Source organism: Bison bison, unplaced genomic scaffold (genome assembly GCF_000754665.1).
Source record: "Bison bison bison isolate TAMUID 2011002044 unplaced genomic scaffold, Bison_UMD1.0 scf7180017864243, whole genome shotgun sequence".
Lineage (NCBI taxonomy): Eukaryota > Metazoa > Chordata > Mammalia > Artiodactyla > Bovidae > Bison > Bison bison.
Genome location: NW_011494815.1, coordinates 2,146,094 through 2,161,506, shown reverse-complemented (window position 1 = coordinate 2,161,506; position 15,413 = coordinate 2,146,094). Strand labels below are relative to the sequence as shown.

Sequence of the window (15,413 nt, the reverse complement as noted above, 5' to 3'; positions counted from 1 at the left end):
GACAGAAACTGTAGGGTTCATCCTGCCACGTGGCTGTAGCGATGGCCCTGTTTATGTTTCAGGGGCAGCAGGCACCTGGGGGGAGCCACGAGGGCCTCAGAGGAAACTCATCTTTATGGATGGTGGCAAAATCGTCCTGTTCTACCAGGAACAGACTGCAGGGATACCCCCTCCTCACCCTCCCACCTCTCGTTTCTTACAAATCCCTCCTTTCTCAGTTGCTATTTCAGGTCAGGTTGCTGCTATGGGACTGTGAAACTTAGGAGTGTGTCTCGCAGTGGGGATGTGTGGAATCAGCCAGATGCTCAAAAGTGGTCAAACCTGGGAGAACGACTAGGGTTCACGGTGACCCCAGCATGGCTGTGCCAGCCTCAGCTATGCCTCCACTCCCGGGAGACAAGCAGAGGATGGGCAGATGGGGTTGCAGGGACTGAGAACTCCCCTGAACACCTGTGTTTAAAAACTCTGCTAGCAAGTTCAAATGTGTTTGGAAACATCCAGTGGATAAAAAGAGTATGAACCATCTAAACAGTATAGGGGAGCTGTCAGGTTCAAAAACAGCCAAGAATCCTCTGGCTTGATTAATGTAAAGCATTAAGCACATCTATGCAAGGTAATACACGAGCGACTTCGAGGCCAAAAGTCAAGGCAAAAGCAAACTCAAGGTGACAGAGGTAACACCATCTCTTGTCTCTAGAAGTAAAAGCTCAAGCCCTGGAAAATTTTCCTGCTACTTCCCCTCCTCCTCTCCTCTACCCCCCCTCTCCCACATAGCGTGGGCTGCGTTATCCAAGAGCCTTCTGGGTAGAGAGGATTATTCCCATTTTACAGGGTGAGGGAATAGTTTTCCAGGTGCTAAGTGGTTTTTACAGATAGTGAGTGGCAAAGCTGGCCAGATTGGAACCCAGATCTGCCTCGCCAGAAGCCTGTGCTCTCAGCACTCTGCAAACTGCCTGTAGTGGTAGGGTACAGGTGGTGTGAGAGCACCAGGCACAGGGAGGCCTGAGTGCGAGGCAGGGAGCAGAGTGCAGTCTTGCCCGATGGGCTCAGGAAAGGCTATAGAAAGGAGATGGTGTGGGAGCTGAGCCTTGGGAGGAAGGTAAGTAGTTGGCTGTTTGCGAGGAAGACATGGACGAAGGGGCATTCTGGGCAATGGGTCCAGCACAGGCGAAGGCACATTTGCAGAACTGTAAGCGGTCTTGTGGAGACTGGAAAGAGAGACAGACAAGTGGGGGCAGGGAGCCATCCTGGAGGTCTTGGAACCACCCCTGTGTGTGAGCAGCAGGGACTATGTGAGCCTCAGAGTGGGGTGTCTTTCAGTGCAACATTATAGTCAAGGGTGGAACAGACTTGAGGGGGTTAGACTGCTGGTGGGTGGGTAAGGCCCAGGGGGCTGGATGAGAGCTGAACCCGGGTGGGGTGAGGACAGGAGAGCTGGGCTCTGCCCTGCGTCCAGAGGCGTCCTGACTCGGCTCTGGGCTCAAAGACTGGTCATCCACCCTCTGGGCGGTGCAGAGAAGCTCTGAAAAGCAGGAGGTGAGCCAGGAACAGCTGCTGCCTCAGGGTTACCTTGGCCTCGTGCTTCCTAACTAGAACCAGTTACTATCCTGGCTGGGCTGTTAAAATTTTTTACTCACATTTTTCCTCTCAGTTATGTTTTGTGTTTTTAGTTTATTTTTTGTTTGAATTTTTCTTTCAGTTTGTAAACCCAGAATCCTTATTCAGCAAACCCAGATCTCCTAGGTCCGGGAGCAAATAGCCCTGTCTTGGGGATCAGACTCTCGTGGTTAGAACTGGCTTTGTCTCTCACAGGCTGTGTGAATTTGGGGTTTTCTGAGCCTTTTTCTCATCTGTACAACAGGGATGACGGGACTAACCCAGCCACCTTTCAGAATTTTTCTGTGGCTCCACGAGGTAATATGTGACTACGGGCTTGGTGACAGCTCCCTCAGGTGGGAACAGGAAGACCACGCCTCCTCTCTGAGACCACCTGGAGCTTGGAGGAATCCCATAGATCCAAAAGCTGACCAAACAGTTCATGGGATCGCCTTTTCTGGTGGCCTTGGATTTAAGAAGGAACTCCAGGTGCAGAAAGCCAGATGTCTAGTCTTTGCATTCCCAGTGGAATCAAAGTAACAGCATCCTGGTGCTGTGGGTATACAAGCTTCCTCCCCAGCCACTCCTTGATGAGGCTGGCCATCTACCAGCCCCACTCCCCCATCTATCCATCCATCCACCCACCTGTCCTTCCACCCATCCATCCACCCACTTCCTCACTGACTAATACGCTCACCCATTCACTCATTTATCCTCCCACCCACCCATCCACTGACTTGATCAATCATGAATTACTTTTTCATCACATATCACTGAGCCCCCAACATGTGCCAGACCCTGGCTGGTGCCGGGAAATTAAAGTCAAATAGGATCTAGTCAGGGAGCTCATGGTCAAACAGCATAGTAATTTCAGTGCAAAGGGATGGTGGCCATGGCAGTGACAGACGATAGACTGTGGAAGCAAAGAGAAAAGCGCCATGAACTCAGGTGGGGGCCACCAGGGCAGGCTGAACAGAGGAGGAGTCACCTGATCTGGTTCTCAGTGCTGAGGAGGAGTTCTCCAGCAAAAAAGAGGGAACGGTCTTCCCAGAAGAGCAGCAGGTGGAGGGGCCTTATTACCAGCCCATCCACGTCTTCTCCGAGGGGGGGATAGAGCAACATTTAACTGGGCCACACATGAAAAGAATTACTCCTGGTCATTCAGTGGTTTAAACACAGATGTCTTGGTGAGAGCTAGCACTCCATGCAAACACAAGTGGCCCGTCCAGGGGCTGGAACTCAGCTCCCATGTGAGTGATGGTGGCCCATCCTCAGGGAGTGAGTGCACGGACTGAGAGGAGAGGATGTTCCCTCTTTTCCATGAAACCAGTGACTCTGAGCTTGTCCCCAGCTCTCAGACAATACCCAGGCCCGAGAGGACCTGAGCAGGCCCCCTCCTCCGAGAAGTCCACGTGCCTTACCTTGGAACCTGATGGTGTCGTTGATGATCTCCAGGGTGTCAGCCACAGCGTTGTATTCTCCCACCTTCACCTCCCGGCTGTCTGCGGGAAACAAGGGACCGTGGCTGGTTAGATCTGAGTCCTGTGTTTGTTGTCTGGGTGCTCCTGTCTCTGCTCTTGCTTGCCCACAGGCCACAGCTATATTCCTGCAGGCTTTTCCTTTCCTCCATTGCCTTTTCCAGGTGGACTCACAAACACTTTCTCACATGGTCTCACCAGCTGGTCATTCATCCTCTGCAGTATATCTATGGATAGGGAGTTTACCCCCCACCAAGAAACCGGACTCTCTGCCTATTACCAAGTCTTTTGTGCATTATCAAGCCGAATGCTTTCTCTGTAACTTTACTCTGCCATCTGGCTCTGCCCTCTAGGACCACACAGACCACCCCTGCTCCCTCTGCCCCGGGAGAGCTCTAGAGACTTGAAGACAAAAACACATCATCCCTCTGGCAGTCGCCTGGAACCCCACCTTTTGTTGTTGTTTAGCTGCTAAGTTGTGTCTGACTCTTTTGTGATCCCATGGACTGTAGCCCACCAGGCTCCACTGTCCATGGAATTCTCCAGGCAAGAATACTGGAGTAGGTTGCCATTTCCTTGTCTGGGGGATCTTCCCGACCCAGGGATTGAACCCGCATATCCTTCATTGCAGGCAGATTCTTTATCACTGAGCCACCAGGGAAGCCCCCGCCCTCCAACCTCAGTGCCCACGCATCATCAGGATGGAGACATCCTTGGGTTTGGAGCTGGGGAGCAGGGGTGGGGGGTGGAGAGAGCTGGAGTCATTAGCACATACTGACCATCATCACTGAACATCACTTCTACTTCCCACCATTTCCAGGCCCTGACTTAGACCACACCTCACAATATCACTGTCTGATAGGGTGTAGACCCAAGGACTGGCCAATACCCTTTAGGCATGATCAAAAGTCATGCAAGTAGTCAGCAGCAAGTAGAAAGGGCAACCCCCTCCTTTATTCCGCACGTTACATTCCTATTAATTCATCCTGAGGCAAAATTCACATTCTTCAGAGGCCGCACTGCTCTATGTTACACCCAGCACCAATTATCCTTTATATGTTCCTGTTCTGGGTTCCTCCAGATAGATGTACTTGTTCAGGTATCTTTTCAGATCCAAGTGATACATGTAAATTTACCTTCATCTTTGATACCGTTCTGTTGGCAGGCTTAGATCATGACAAAGACTTGCCCAGGGTGGTGGTAGGAGGAATGAAGAGGTGGGGATTAGATTTGACAAGTTGTTTTTTCTCCAGGTAAAATGTGGACAGATGGGTGATCAGCGGGTGGGAAAGATGGGGAACAGGGGAAGGAAGCAAATGAGGGGCAAGGGGGCTCAGGGCCATTCCCAATGGGGAGCCCAGGAGGGGCCAAAGAAGGTGGAAAGATGACAAGTTCCAGTTTGGACATGCTGAGCTTGAGGTACCCATGGAGAGACATCCTTGGGTCTGGAGCTGGGGGAGCAGGGGTGGGGGGGTGGAGAAAGTTGGGCTCATTAGCATGTAAACTGGGAGTTGGAGCAGGGGGCAGGAAGGAGACCTCCAGGGACAGTGCCAAGTGAGAAGAGAAGATCAAGGGCAGACCCTGGGGTGCACTGATCTCTGGGGTGGGCAGAGCAAAGACGAAGCAAAGCGATTGAGGAAGAGGGGCCAGGACACCAGAAAGGGACAATTTCACAAGGGAGCTGGCCAGCCACGCCACATGCCACCAAGACAGGGACAAGGATCCCCTTGAACAGAGAGTTCATTCAAGCTGGGGTTAGAGGCAGAAAGACAAAGGCAAGGAGTAGAGAGTGGGGCCCCGGAGTAGCGCAGGCTGGGACAGGGTGGCGAGTCGGCGGGGAAGGGCCAAGGGGATTCAACTTTATGTGCCTTTCCTTGTTTAGTTCTCACAGTTGTGTGGAGTTAAGTGGTTTCAGTCCCACTTTACAGATGAGAAAACTGAGGCTCAGGCAGGTTACAGCTTTGCCTAGGGCCCCGCTGATCCCAAGAGCAGAGTCGAGGCTCAAACCCAGGACTGCTTCCACATGTGGCTACCTCAGCGGGATCTCTGAGAGGTGACAGTTTTGGCCCTGAGCTGCCCACTCCATGGACCACCTGGGCATTCTGAGTATAATAAATACAGACAGGAGTGCCCACCTGCCCAACAGAGGGGCAGGAGAGTACCCAGAGCTGCAGACCCTGGTGCTCAGAATGCCCAAGGGTCATAAAGAGACACAGCAGCGGGAATTCCAAGACTGTGGCTGGGGGAGCTGTCCCCTGGGCTCTGGCTCTAAGTGGATTTCTCTGCAGAGACGTAGGTGTGCTGCTGGTTCCTTATCAAAATTCAGGAAATGAAACAGGGAATCCCACTGGCCACATTTCTGCCTGCATTCCTTTGACTGGAGGTGGAACACAGGACTGTAAAAGTCACTTCCTTCTCCCTGCAAAGGTCTCCCCGCCACTTGTGGGGGGGCCTCATACTGTGTAAGTGGCTGTCACTTGCCGGGGTCACCCAGCTCCTAAATGTCACATTAGCAGACTCTGCTGGGAGCTCCAGCATCCCTGCTCTGGCCTTTTGAAGTCTCAGCCCTAATCAGCTCCCACTGCTCAGAGGAGGCTCTGATTTATTTATTTGGTGTCGGGAGGCAGCACATGAAATATGCAAGCTGATTGGAATAAATCACCAGGAGCCGGAAAGTGGTGTGGCTGGCACCTCACCGCGCCCCCAGCCACACAGCCCGCCCCTCTGACTCACACACCCCACTGTACCATCCATCCTGCGGCACCAAAATAATACTCAGCTTCCTGCAACGAACACCATAATCACGGTAATCTCTCCCTGGGGGCACTGCTTGGAGGCTGGGGGAGGGGAGCTTCACACATTCCTGCATCCAGAGTTTCCCAGCAAACCCTGAATAAGGCGTAATTCACCCCAGCGTGCAGGTGAGAGAGGAGCCTCAAGTTGGTAAGTGAACACTGAGGGCCACATGCTGGGCAGCGACTAAGGGGTTGCCTGAACTTGAGTCTCAGTTCCGAATTCAGACATCTTCCTACGCATACTGAGCAACCAGGGTTGCTGGTTATTCGGCCCATACTTACTCAGTGCCTACTGCATGCCAGGCCCCGCCTGAGCTATTTCATAATGAAGAATCCCTCACAAGAGCAAGTGGTGGAAGGTTAGCTATGTTCTCTTCCCTGACCGAGCTGACCTTGGACATCTGGGTGCTGAAGGCTGTGCATATTAAATCCCTTAATCACTTCACTCACTCAATAAACAATGGGGTGCCAGGCTCTTTGCTGAAGTTACAAAGATTAAAAAATAATTCATAATCTCTGACCTTGTAGTTTAGTGACTGTGACCTCACCCAGCTCTCCTGGGTGGGCAAAATCTTCCCAGTTGCAGGTCCTACATCCCTTCCTGCTGCGCCCTGTGAACGGCTGGGCTTTAAGTGTAAAATGGCAGCTCTCAGAGTGGCTGTGAGGGCTACAGAGGAGACGAGAGGCAGTTTCTGGCTTGGGGCCTCACTCACAGCAAGTGTTCAATAAGTTGTAGCTATTTGAGTCATGACAAAAGTAACTGTGAGCTATTTGTGGGGTTCCTGAACACTGTGTGGATCACAATAAACTGTGGAAAATTCTGAAAGAGATGGGAATACCAGACTACCTGACCTGCCTCTTGAGAAACCTATATGCAGGTCAGGAAGCAATAGTTAGAACTGGACATGGAACAACAGACTGGTTCCAAATAGGAAAAAGACTACGTCAAGGCTGTATATTGTCACCCTGCTTATTTAACTTCTATGCAGAGTACATCATGAGAAATGCTGGGCTGGAAGGAGCACAACCTGGAATCAAGATTGCCGGGAGAAATGTCAATAACCTCAGATATGCAGATGACACCACCCTTATGGCAGAAAGTGAAGAGGAACTAAAAAGCCTCTTGGTGAAAGTGAAAGAGGAGAGTGAAAAAGTTGGCTTAAAGCTCAACATTCAGAAAACGAAGATCATGGCATCTGGTCCCATCACTTCATGGGAAATAGATGGGGAAACAGTGGAAACAGTGTTAGACTTTATTTTTGGGGGCTCCAAAATCACTGCAGATGGTGACTGCAGCCATGAAATTAAAAGACGCTTACTCCTTCGAAGGAAAGTTATGACTAACCTAGATAGCATATTGAAAAGCAGAGACATTACTTTGCCAACAAAGGTCCATCTAGTCAAGGCTATGGTTTTTCCAGTGGTCATGTATGGATGTGAGAGTTGGACTGTGAAGAAAGCTGAGCACAGAAGAATTGATGCTTTTGAACTGTGGTGTTGGAGAAGACTCTTGAGAGTCCCTTGGACTGCAAAGAGATTCAACCAGTCCATTCTAAAGGAGATCAGTCCTGGGTGTTCTTTGGAAGGAATGATGCTAAAGCTGAAACTCCAGTACTTTGGCCACCTCATGCGAAGAGCTGATTCATTGGAAAAGACTCTGATGCTGGGAGGGATTGGGGACAGGAGGAGAAGGGGACGACAGAGGATGAGATGGCTGGATGGCATCACAGACTCGATGGACGTGAGTTTGAGTGAACTCTGGGAGTTGGTAATGGACAGGGAGGCCTGGTGTGCTGCGATTCATGGGGTCGCAAAGAGTCAGACACGACTGAGCGACTGAACTGAACTGAACACTGTTACTACACTATGGCGCTTTCTTACTATCATTGTTTCCCACAAGGGTCTCTCTGCCTGGAAGGTGGCTTTTACCTGCCTCTAGCAAACCAACACGTCCAAATCCTATCCACTTCTTCCAGGAAGGCTTCTGCAAGAACTGCTCCTCTCCAGTTGCTGTGGGCTCAGGGCACTGGGGTGACATGTGAGAAGCTGTGCTGGAGCCATGCCCTTGATGTGCCCAGGCCTTGAGATTCCTGCCAGCCTGTCAGTTCCTGAGTGGAACCTCAAGTCTCGCTTCAGCGGTCCTGGGCAGCACAGGGTCCCCTCCCCTGCACTAGGCCCAGCCAACCCCGCCCCGCCTGGCTCTTCAGGGGAAGGATGGTGTCCCCTGTGTTTCTCCCTTCATCCACAGCCCAGCCACTTTCAACTTTTAACTCTTGGGCTCCTTGGTAACTCTGTTGTGCAAAGACCATCAACCACTTATACAGACATGCAGACTGCAGAACAGGGGACTTATGGACAGGCTAGAAAGAGGATTCACAGGGTCAGGAGAGAATAGAGCAGGCTTGGGGGGAAGGGGTTGTGGTATTGCATCTGCCACTGGCTCGCTTCCCTGCCCCGCTTGCCCTGCTGGAAGTTGCTGCTGACTTATTGTGTGACCCTGGACAGATCATTCTCTTTTTTTGGGCCTCGGTTTCTCCACCCACAGAGTGCACTGCAGGGGTTCCAATAGTTCTCAGTCCTGGCCAGGCACTAGAGTCACCTGGGGAATTTCTAGAAAATTCAGATGCCTGGGTCCCAACATGGATCCATTATATTAAAATTTCTAGTTGTGGGGCGTTGTCGGGTGGGGTTGAAGGGTGAACCCTGGGTGGCAGTATTTTTAAAAGTTCCCTAAGTTGACTAATGCATAACTAGAGTTGAAAACTGCTGGATAAAACCAAGAACCATGCAACGCTGACACTCTGTTCTCAGAGGCTCAAAATACTGTAAAACAGAGCCCCTTTTCCTGTAGGATAATACCAATTCCTTGTTGTGGTGCAAAAAAAAAAAAAAGTGTTTTCCTAGGAAAGTGCATTTTTTATTTTTCTTTATTCCAAACTTTGGATTTGGACAATACATAAAGAAAATAAGTCCTGTTGGTGAAAATTAGGCTGCCGAAAAAAGTCCAGTCTGAAAATACTCTCTGGCTGTGGGCCCGAGAGCATCCACGAGACAGCTGGGGGACCGCTTCAGTCACACAGCGATCCTGCCTCCCTCCTGCCTGCAGCCCGTGGGTGGGAGGGCCAGATGTAGGGTTGCCTGCCTCCTGCTGCAGCTGGAACCCCACATCCTGCTTCCTGGCTTCTATTCCCCTCCCCACCAAAGGTTCATTCTTCCTCAACGGACTCAAGGTCTGCACTGAGGGATGTATGCATGCATGCTCAAGTCATTCAGTCGTGTCTGACTTTTCATGAACCCATGGTGTGTAGCCTGGCAGACTCCTCTGTCCATGGGATTCTCCAGGCAAGAATACTGGAGTGGGTTGCCATGCCTTCCTTCAGGGGATCTTCCCGACTCAGAAACCGAACCCCCATCTCCTGCGTCTCCTGCAGATTCTTTACCCACTGAGCTACCTGGGAAGCCCGAGGGAAGTACATGTGTCCTTTAAGGTTTAATTGTTGTTGTAAACATCTAGAAATGTAAAACTCTGAGATGTAAAACAAAAGACAACCTTGGCTCAGCGAGAATCAAAGATTCTATAAAATTACTCCATTCTAGGACTCAGGGAAAGGAAAGCGCTCTGGCTGGAGGACAGGGCCCCTGGAAGGGGTCTTGGTTTTGCTGTCTTCTCGGTAATGAGTCCTGGGGAAGTGCCCTCCTCTGCCTGGGTGTTGATAAAACAAGTGGGCTAGATGTGGAAATCTCTGTGCCCTCTTGCTCTTGTTCCATGATTCTGCAACTGCTCTGAAGGGTCTTTCCACTCCAAACTGAAGCGTGCATCTTGAGACTTCCCTTCCCAGGCTTCAGAGACAGGGACATGGTGATTTTGAGTCCTGATTCTGCTTTTCTCCAGGCTGGTCAGCCATCCCTCGGGAAGTGATTTTTTACTTCATTGACCCACCCACGCCATGGACAGAGGAGCCTGGCAGGCTACAGTCCGTGGGGTCACAAAGAGTTGGACACAATTGAGCAATTGAGCATGCATGCACACACCCCATCCCGTGAAGTCTGGTCACTGCCCATGGACAGGACCTCGACGGTCACTGTCCTCCCATGGGGCGCAAACAGGTCTCAGCAGTACCTCTCAGCAGCACCAGGCAGAGAGGCCTCCCTGGGCCTGGAGCCCTCCTCCCAACTCGTCTCTAGCACAAACGGTACGCCACTGCCACATTTTGAATAGGTTAACTTCGTCGACATTTGTTTTGAGATTTTTAACAGGTTAAGTGGACACTGGCCAAATGCCCCAGGAGTATAATAATCTTGCCAAGGGTAGACCTGTCCACTGATTTATGCAAACTGTCCCAGAGACAAAAGCTGAATGCCTGAGGAGACACAGAACATGTACAGATACAATGGGTTATTTGCATCTAGAACACCTTTCCTCACTTCTTCTTGGCTAACTCCCGCTGGTCCTTTAGAGTTAATCTTGAATGCTGCCTCCTCCAGGTAGCTTTCCTGGAATCTGCCAAGTGGAGCAGATTCAGACTTTCCTCTGAATGCCCTTATCACCTATAATACTCAGGTGGGGGGTCCTGTGTCTGCCCCCTACTAGACCAGGGTTCCCTAATGGCAAGGGCTATGTCTTGTCCATCTCAGTACCCCTGTGCCATGCTGATGCCACGAAATGACCATTGAGAAACTTCAAAAGCCCAAACCATAGGGTCAAAAAAAAAAGAATGAAAATTAGCACATCAAAATTAAGAACTTCCGTTCATCAGGGACTTTAAGTTTAGAGACAAATGACTGAATGGGAGAAGATGTTTGCAAAGCCTAAAGCCCCAATGCTGCTGCTGCTGCTGCTAAGTTGCTTCAGTCGTGTCCGACTCTGTGCGACCCCATAGACGGCAGCCCACCAGGCTCCCCTGTCCCTGGGATTCTCCAGGCAAGAACGCTGGAGTGGGTTGCCATTTCCTTCTCCAATGCATGAAAGTGAAAAGTGAAAGTGAAGTCGCTCAGTCATGTCCAACTCTTCGCGACGCCATGGACTGCAGCCTACCAGGCTCCTCCGTCCATGGGATTTTCCAGGCAAGAGTACTGGAGTAGGGTGCCATTGCCTTCTCCGAAAAGCCCCAGTAGGAAGCTGAAATCAAAATTATGTGAGGAACTCTTGCAGATCAACAAGAAAAAGGCAATACCCTCAAAATAAAAGTGGTCCAAGGATCAGAACCGACAATTAACAAAAAATGGCTGACAAGCACAGGAAGAAATGCCCAAACTCATCAGTAATCAGGGACAAATGACACTTAAAACCACAGTACAATATTACTTTATATCTTCAGACTGGCAAACAATGAGAGAGATGGGAAACACCAACTGAGGGTGGGAGGTGGGGACATGGAATTCCTCATGCTGGTAGGAGCTGCGTGGGTAGGGACATTTCTGAGAGCTGTCTGGCAAATTTTAGGCATGTTCAGTGTTGACACACCTTCTGACCCCACAATTCAGCTCGTGGGCATTTGTCCTCAAGAAACGCCAGCTGGGTTCATAGGGAACATGTCCAAGGACACTCACTACGTGTGGAGCCAGGGAGTTGAAGGTGATCTAGGTGGTGTCATCAGGGGAGTGGAGGCTATGTCCTGTGAGGGCCACGGCCTAGATGTACACTTGGCCATGTGGAGTAGCTCAAAAACAAAGTGCTGAGTGGGAAAATAAAGAAACATCCAGTTGCCTCGATGCAGAGTCAAAATATGCACACAAAACCGCAATACACATTTTGCAAGGACACATACAAACACAAGATATGCATTAAACACTTAGAATGCTTGCCTTTCTTGGGGCAGATGAGGATAAATAAGGGAAATAAAGGTATAGACAAACAAGCAGAGGGGCTTCCATGGACCAGTGATAAGAACATTCCATCAAATGAGGAGTGTGAAGTGTGTCCTGAGGAAGCAAGACAGCACCTTGCTCAAGCAGTTCTGGACATGGTAAATCTGGGATCATTGTGAAGAGTGTCATGAGAGAAGCAGGAAGCCCGTAGCTGTCACGGCTCTCATCTGCGTTAGTCACTGAGCCAGGCTCATTCACAGCCTCATGTCAGTGGATTCTCACCATTACTTTTAAGCAAGGAAAACCTTTCATTTTACTACTTTAACTTGTTATTGACCAGAGAGGTATTAACACATCTTTTCTTAGCCAACTGTTATTCACAGGAGATATTTCAATACTCACTTACATAACAAATCACCAGCCACAGGTGTTAGTTTCTGCAAAAATCCCCTGGTCAATAATGTGTTAAAATAAGTGCTAAAAGATGGCTCAGAAAGATTAAGCCACAGTGCGTGGCTAGCAATGATTAGGTATGCCTGCTTCGAAACTCATAAACTTTCCACATGATAGGAGGTAAGTTCCCTGTCACTGGAGGCCTTCAAGCAGAGACAATGCTGTAAAGGAAAGTCAGGGTTCCCCTCAACATGGAGAGTTTGTGGCTCAATGAAAGACAAGGTCTGCTAAATACTTCTGTCTTTCCAAGCCATCTTCCTTGAGCTCCAAGAAAAATAAGCCCTGGATCATGAGGATGAGAGGCATCAAGCTCAGGATCAGACTTCCAGCCTGAAAGAACCCATATTCATCTGTGTCCTTCCATTTCTGCTGACCCACAACCCTTCAGGTGTAACCTGCAGTTTAGTGGACTATGTCTCCACTCAATTACGTCAAGCTGAGAGGCAGTCCAACCAACTGCTCTTTCCAAACCAACGGCTTAGTGAAGAGGGCTATGATACATGCCTTCACAGAAGGAAAAAGATATTAAAAATCAGCCTTGAGTTTCAAACTGGAGTCAAACTAGCTCTGAAAGTTTTCTAGTAGGTTCTTGGAAATTATCTTCCCTCCTTTATAGGCACTGGCACTTGGCCAGGGAGATTATGAAGCCCCTGCGGGGAGGGGCCGTATCTTATTCAACTTGGCTTTCCCAGAGGAGCTGGTAAAGCACCTGGCAGATGCTCAGGAAATGCACACTGAATAGAACCATATCTGTTACCCTGAAGACCAAACGGTAATTAATGTTTGCAAGTGGGGAGGACAAGCCTGCATTTCATAGGTACCTTCTGAATGACAATTATGTCGTTAGATGGTGGAAGACCCCATTCTTTCAGATCAGGTGCTGAAGTATAAAACTCCAAAGTCTGAGTCCTTTATGCTGCACAGAAGCAGTGCAGAATTCAAGCAGATTGTCATTCACCGAATTCTTACAAACAGGCCTAATGAAGGCAGGGGTGGTGAGTTAGAGCAGCAGATGCTGGGGTTTCACCAAGAACAGCATAAACAAGGCTCTAATCATGGCTTCGCTCAACTTCCTTCCCTGCTGCAAATTCTGAGCCATGTTTAGACTTCGTTAGTAACATGGATTCTTTCTTCTCTTATGGGGAAAAAAAGCGCCAATTCCCTAGTATTCATCCTTATCTACATGTGATTTGGTGCAAGTCAGCAATGGCCTGGAGGGAGGCGTTCTGAACTTGGAGTTGAAAGGGGGTTAGGCCCACTGCACCCCAGGTGTGTGGTGAGGGGATACTAATACCTGCCTTACCTACAGCATGGGTCGATCCCTCAGAAGGGTGCCTGGGACAAGAGAGAGAGTGCATGTAATTTATTTGGGAGTGATCCTTGAATACTCTAATAGCGTGTGGAGAGGTGAGACAGGGAAGGGAAGGGAGCCAGGGCAAGGTACATTAATGAGCAGGTTCCTGAGAGCCCAGCTGAGGCTCAATTCCATGGGGACCTCAGTAGACAGAGCAGACACACCTTGGGTTCTTGGGAGTTTCCAACCAAGGGAGGAAGGACACTGGGGGATTTATCCTCTACTCCTCATCCATGCCCAGCTCCGGGCTGCCCTGGAAGCATTCTCTCCCTGGATATTGGCCCTGCTCCTTGCACAGGGTGAAAAGTACAGGTGCTCTTAATAAGATGGTTGTTTGGAACCATGAATGCTCAGGGACTACGGGTGGGACAATGATGGCATCCGGCACACCTGCTCCCTCTAGGATTGTCCTGTTGGGAGGTAAGGTCACTGGGAAGTCTTGAAAATGGACTGAATGGAGGAAAGCCAGGGGTGAGGAAGGTCATGCTTGGGCTTTGAATCCCTCTCTGGATTCAAAATGTTTCACCCTCAAGAGGGACCAGGAGGTCCCTGACACATTATTTTAGAGGTAGTTCTGTCTATCCAGCACTCCTAACTTTGCAAAAAAACGTTCATTTCTCTAGCCTGGGACAGCAGTGGCTGCCATTGTGAGGTAGGTTTGGTTTATGCTTCTGTTGTCAAGATCAGCCGCTGTTTGTCAGACATTCTGCCTAGACTCAAGCCACTGGAGACCACAAATAAATGCACATGCTTTCAAAATTCCATGAGCTGAATCACTCACCAATTCAGCAAACATTTACCAACAGCTAGTCAGGAATGAGGCAGCATGCTAGTGAGGTGACTAGTTTCCTATCACCCAGAATTTATAGAGCAAGATCTCATACAGCCCAGCCCCAGGGGACAGGCAGGGTTGCATTAGCGTCATCCATTTTCCAGAGAAGGAACTGGGGCTTAGGGAGATGAAGTGACTTGCCCTGGGTCACATTGCTGGTAAACTTCTGAGCACAGGCTTGAATTCAGGTCTTTTGCCTGCAGATTAATTCAATAAACTTGCACCAGGGTCTACTGTGTGCCACACTCTTGTGATATCAACCCTACTCTTCTGGAATAAAAAAGTCGAGCAGGACCGTGGATTCCTGGCTCTCCTTTTCATCTTTTTCCTTAAACTGCCTCCCATTTCCAACTACTTTGTGTTTTAGTTTTACAAAGATGGTAACAGAGCCTCCTACTAAATGCTTCCTCTACAACAGATAAAAGGGTTTAGAAGGCACCAGGAACTTTATAAACAAGAAGCCAAAAACAGCATCTTTCAAGGTCTTCAGAGGGAGAGTGGGATGAGCCGACTTCCAAGATCCTGCCAGCGAGCACTGAGGCAGCCTGGGTGTCTCTGCAAAGGGAGCCCCACTGCTGGGGCTGGCTATTTGTAAGTCAGCTCTGCTGTGCCACGGTCCCCGCTTAAAAGGGCAGGAGGTGAGGGAGAGAGAAACAGACAGGGAGAGGGAGGACTTGAAGGGCACAGCAGAAAACAGCATACCGACCTCATTGAGAAGCCTTTTTTGAGGTCAGTGGCATGAGACAATTTAGGATCTAGTAACCCCAAGGTTTCTCAAGAGGTCAGGTGGTCTGGTATTCCCATCTCTTTCAGAATTTTCCACAGTTGATTGTGATCCACACAGTCAAAGGCTTTGGCATAGTCAATAAAGCAGAAATAGATGTTTTTCTAGAACTCTCTTCCTTTTTCCATGATCCAGCGGATGTTGGCAATTTGATCTCCGGTTCCTCTGCCTTTTCTAAAACCAGCTTGCATATCTGGAAGTTCACGGTTCATGTACTGCTGAAGCCTGGCTTGGAGAATTTTGAGCATTACTTTACTAGCGTGTGAGATGAGTGCAATTGTGCGGTAGTTTGAGCATTCTTTGGCATTGCCTT

General features: G+C 49.6%; 1 protein-coding gene across 1 annotated transcript in view; it reads right to left on the bottom strand.

The window, feature by feature from the left end:
• Positions 1-15,413, bottom strand: part of GABBR2 (gamma-aminobutyric acid (GABA) B receptor, 2) — a 410,792-nt gene that overhangs the window by 83,203 nt on the left and 312,176 nt on the right. The window contains exon 10 of the mRNA XM_010847041.1: positions 3,018-3,098. Coding sequence (XP_010845343.1) covers positions 3,018-3,098 — 81 coding nt within the window. The remainder of the gene's footprint in view (positions 1-3,017; positions 3,099-15,413) is intronic.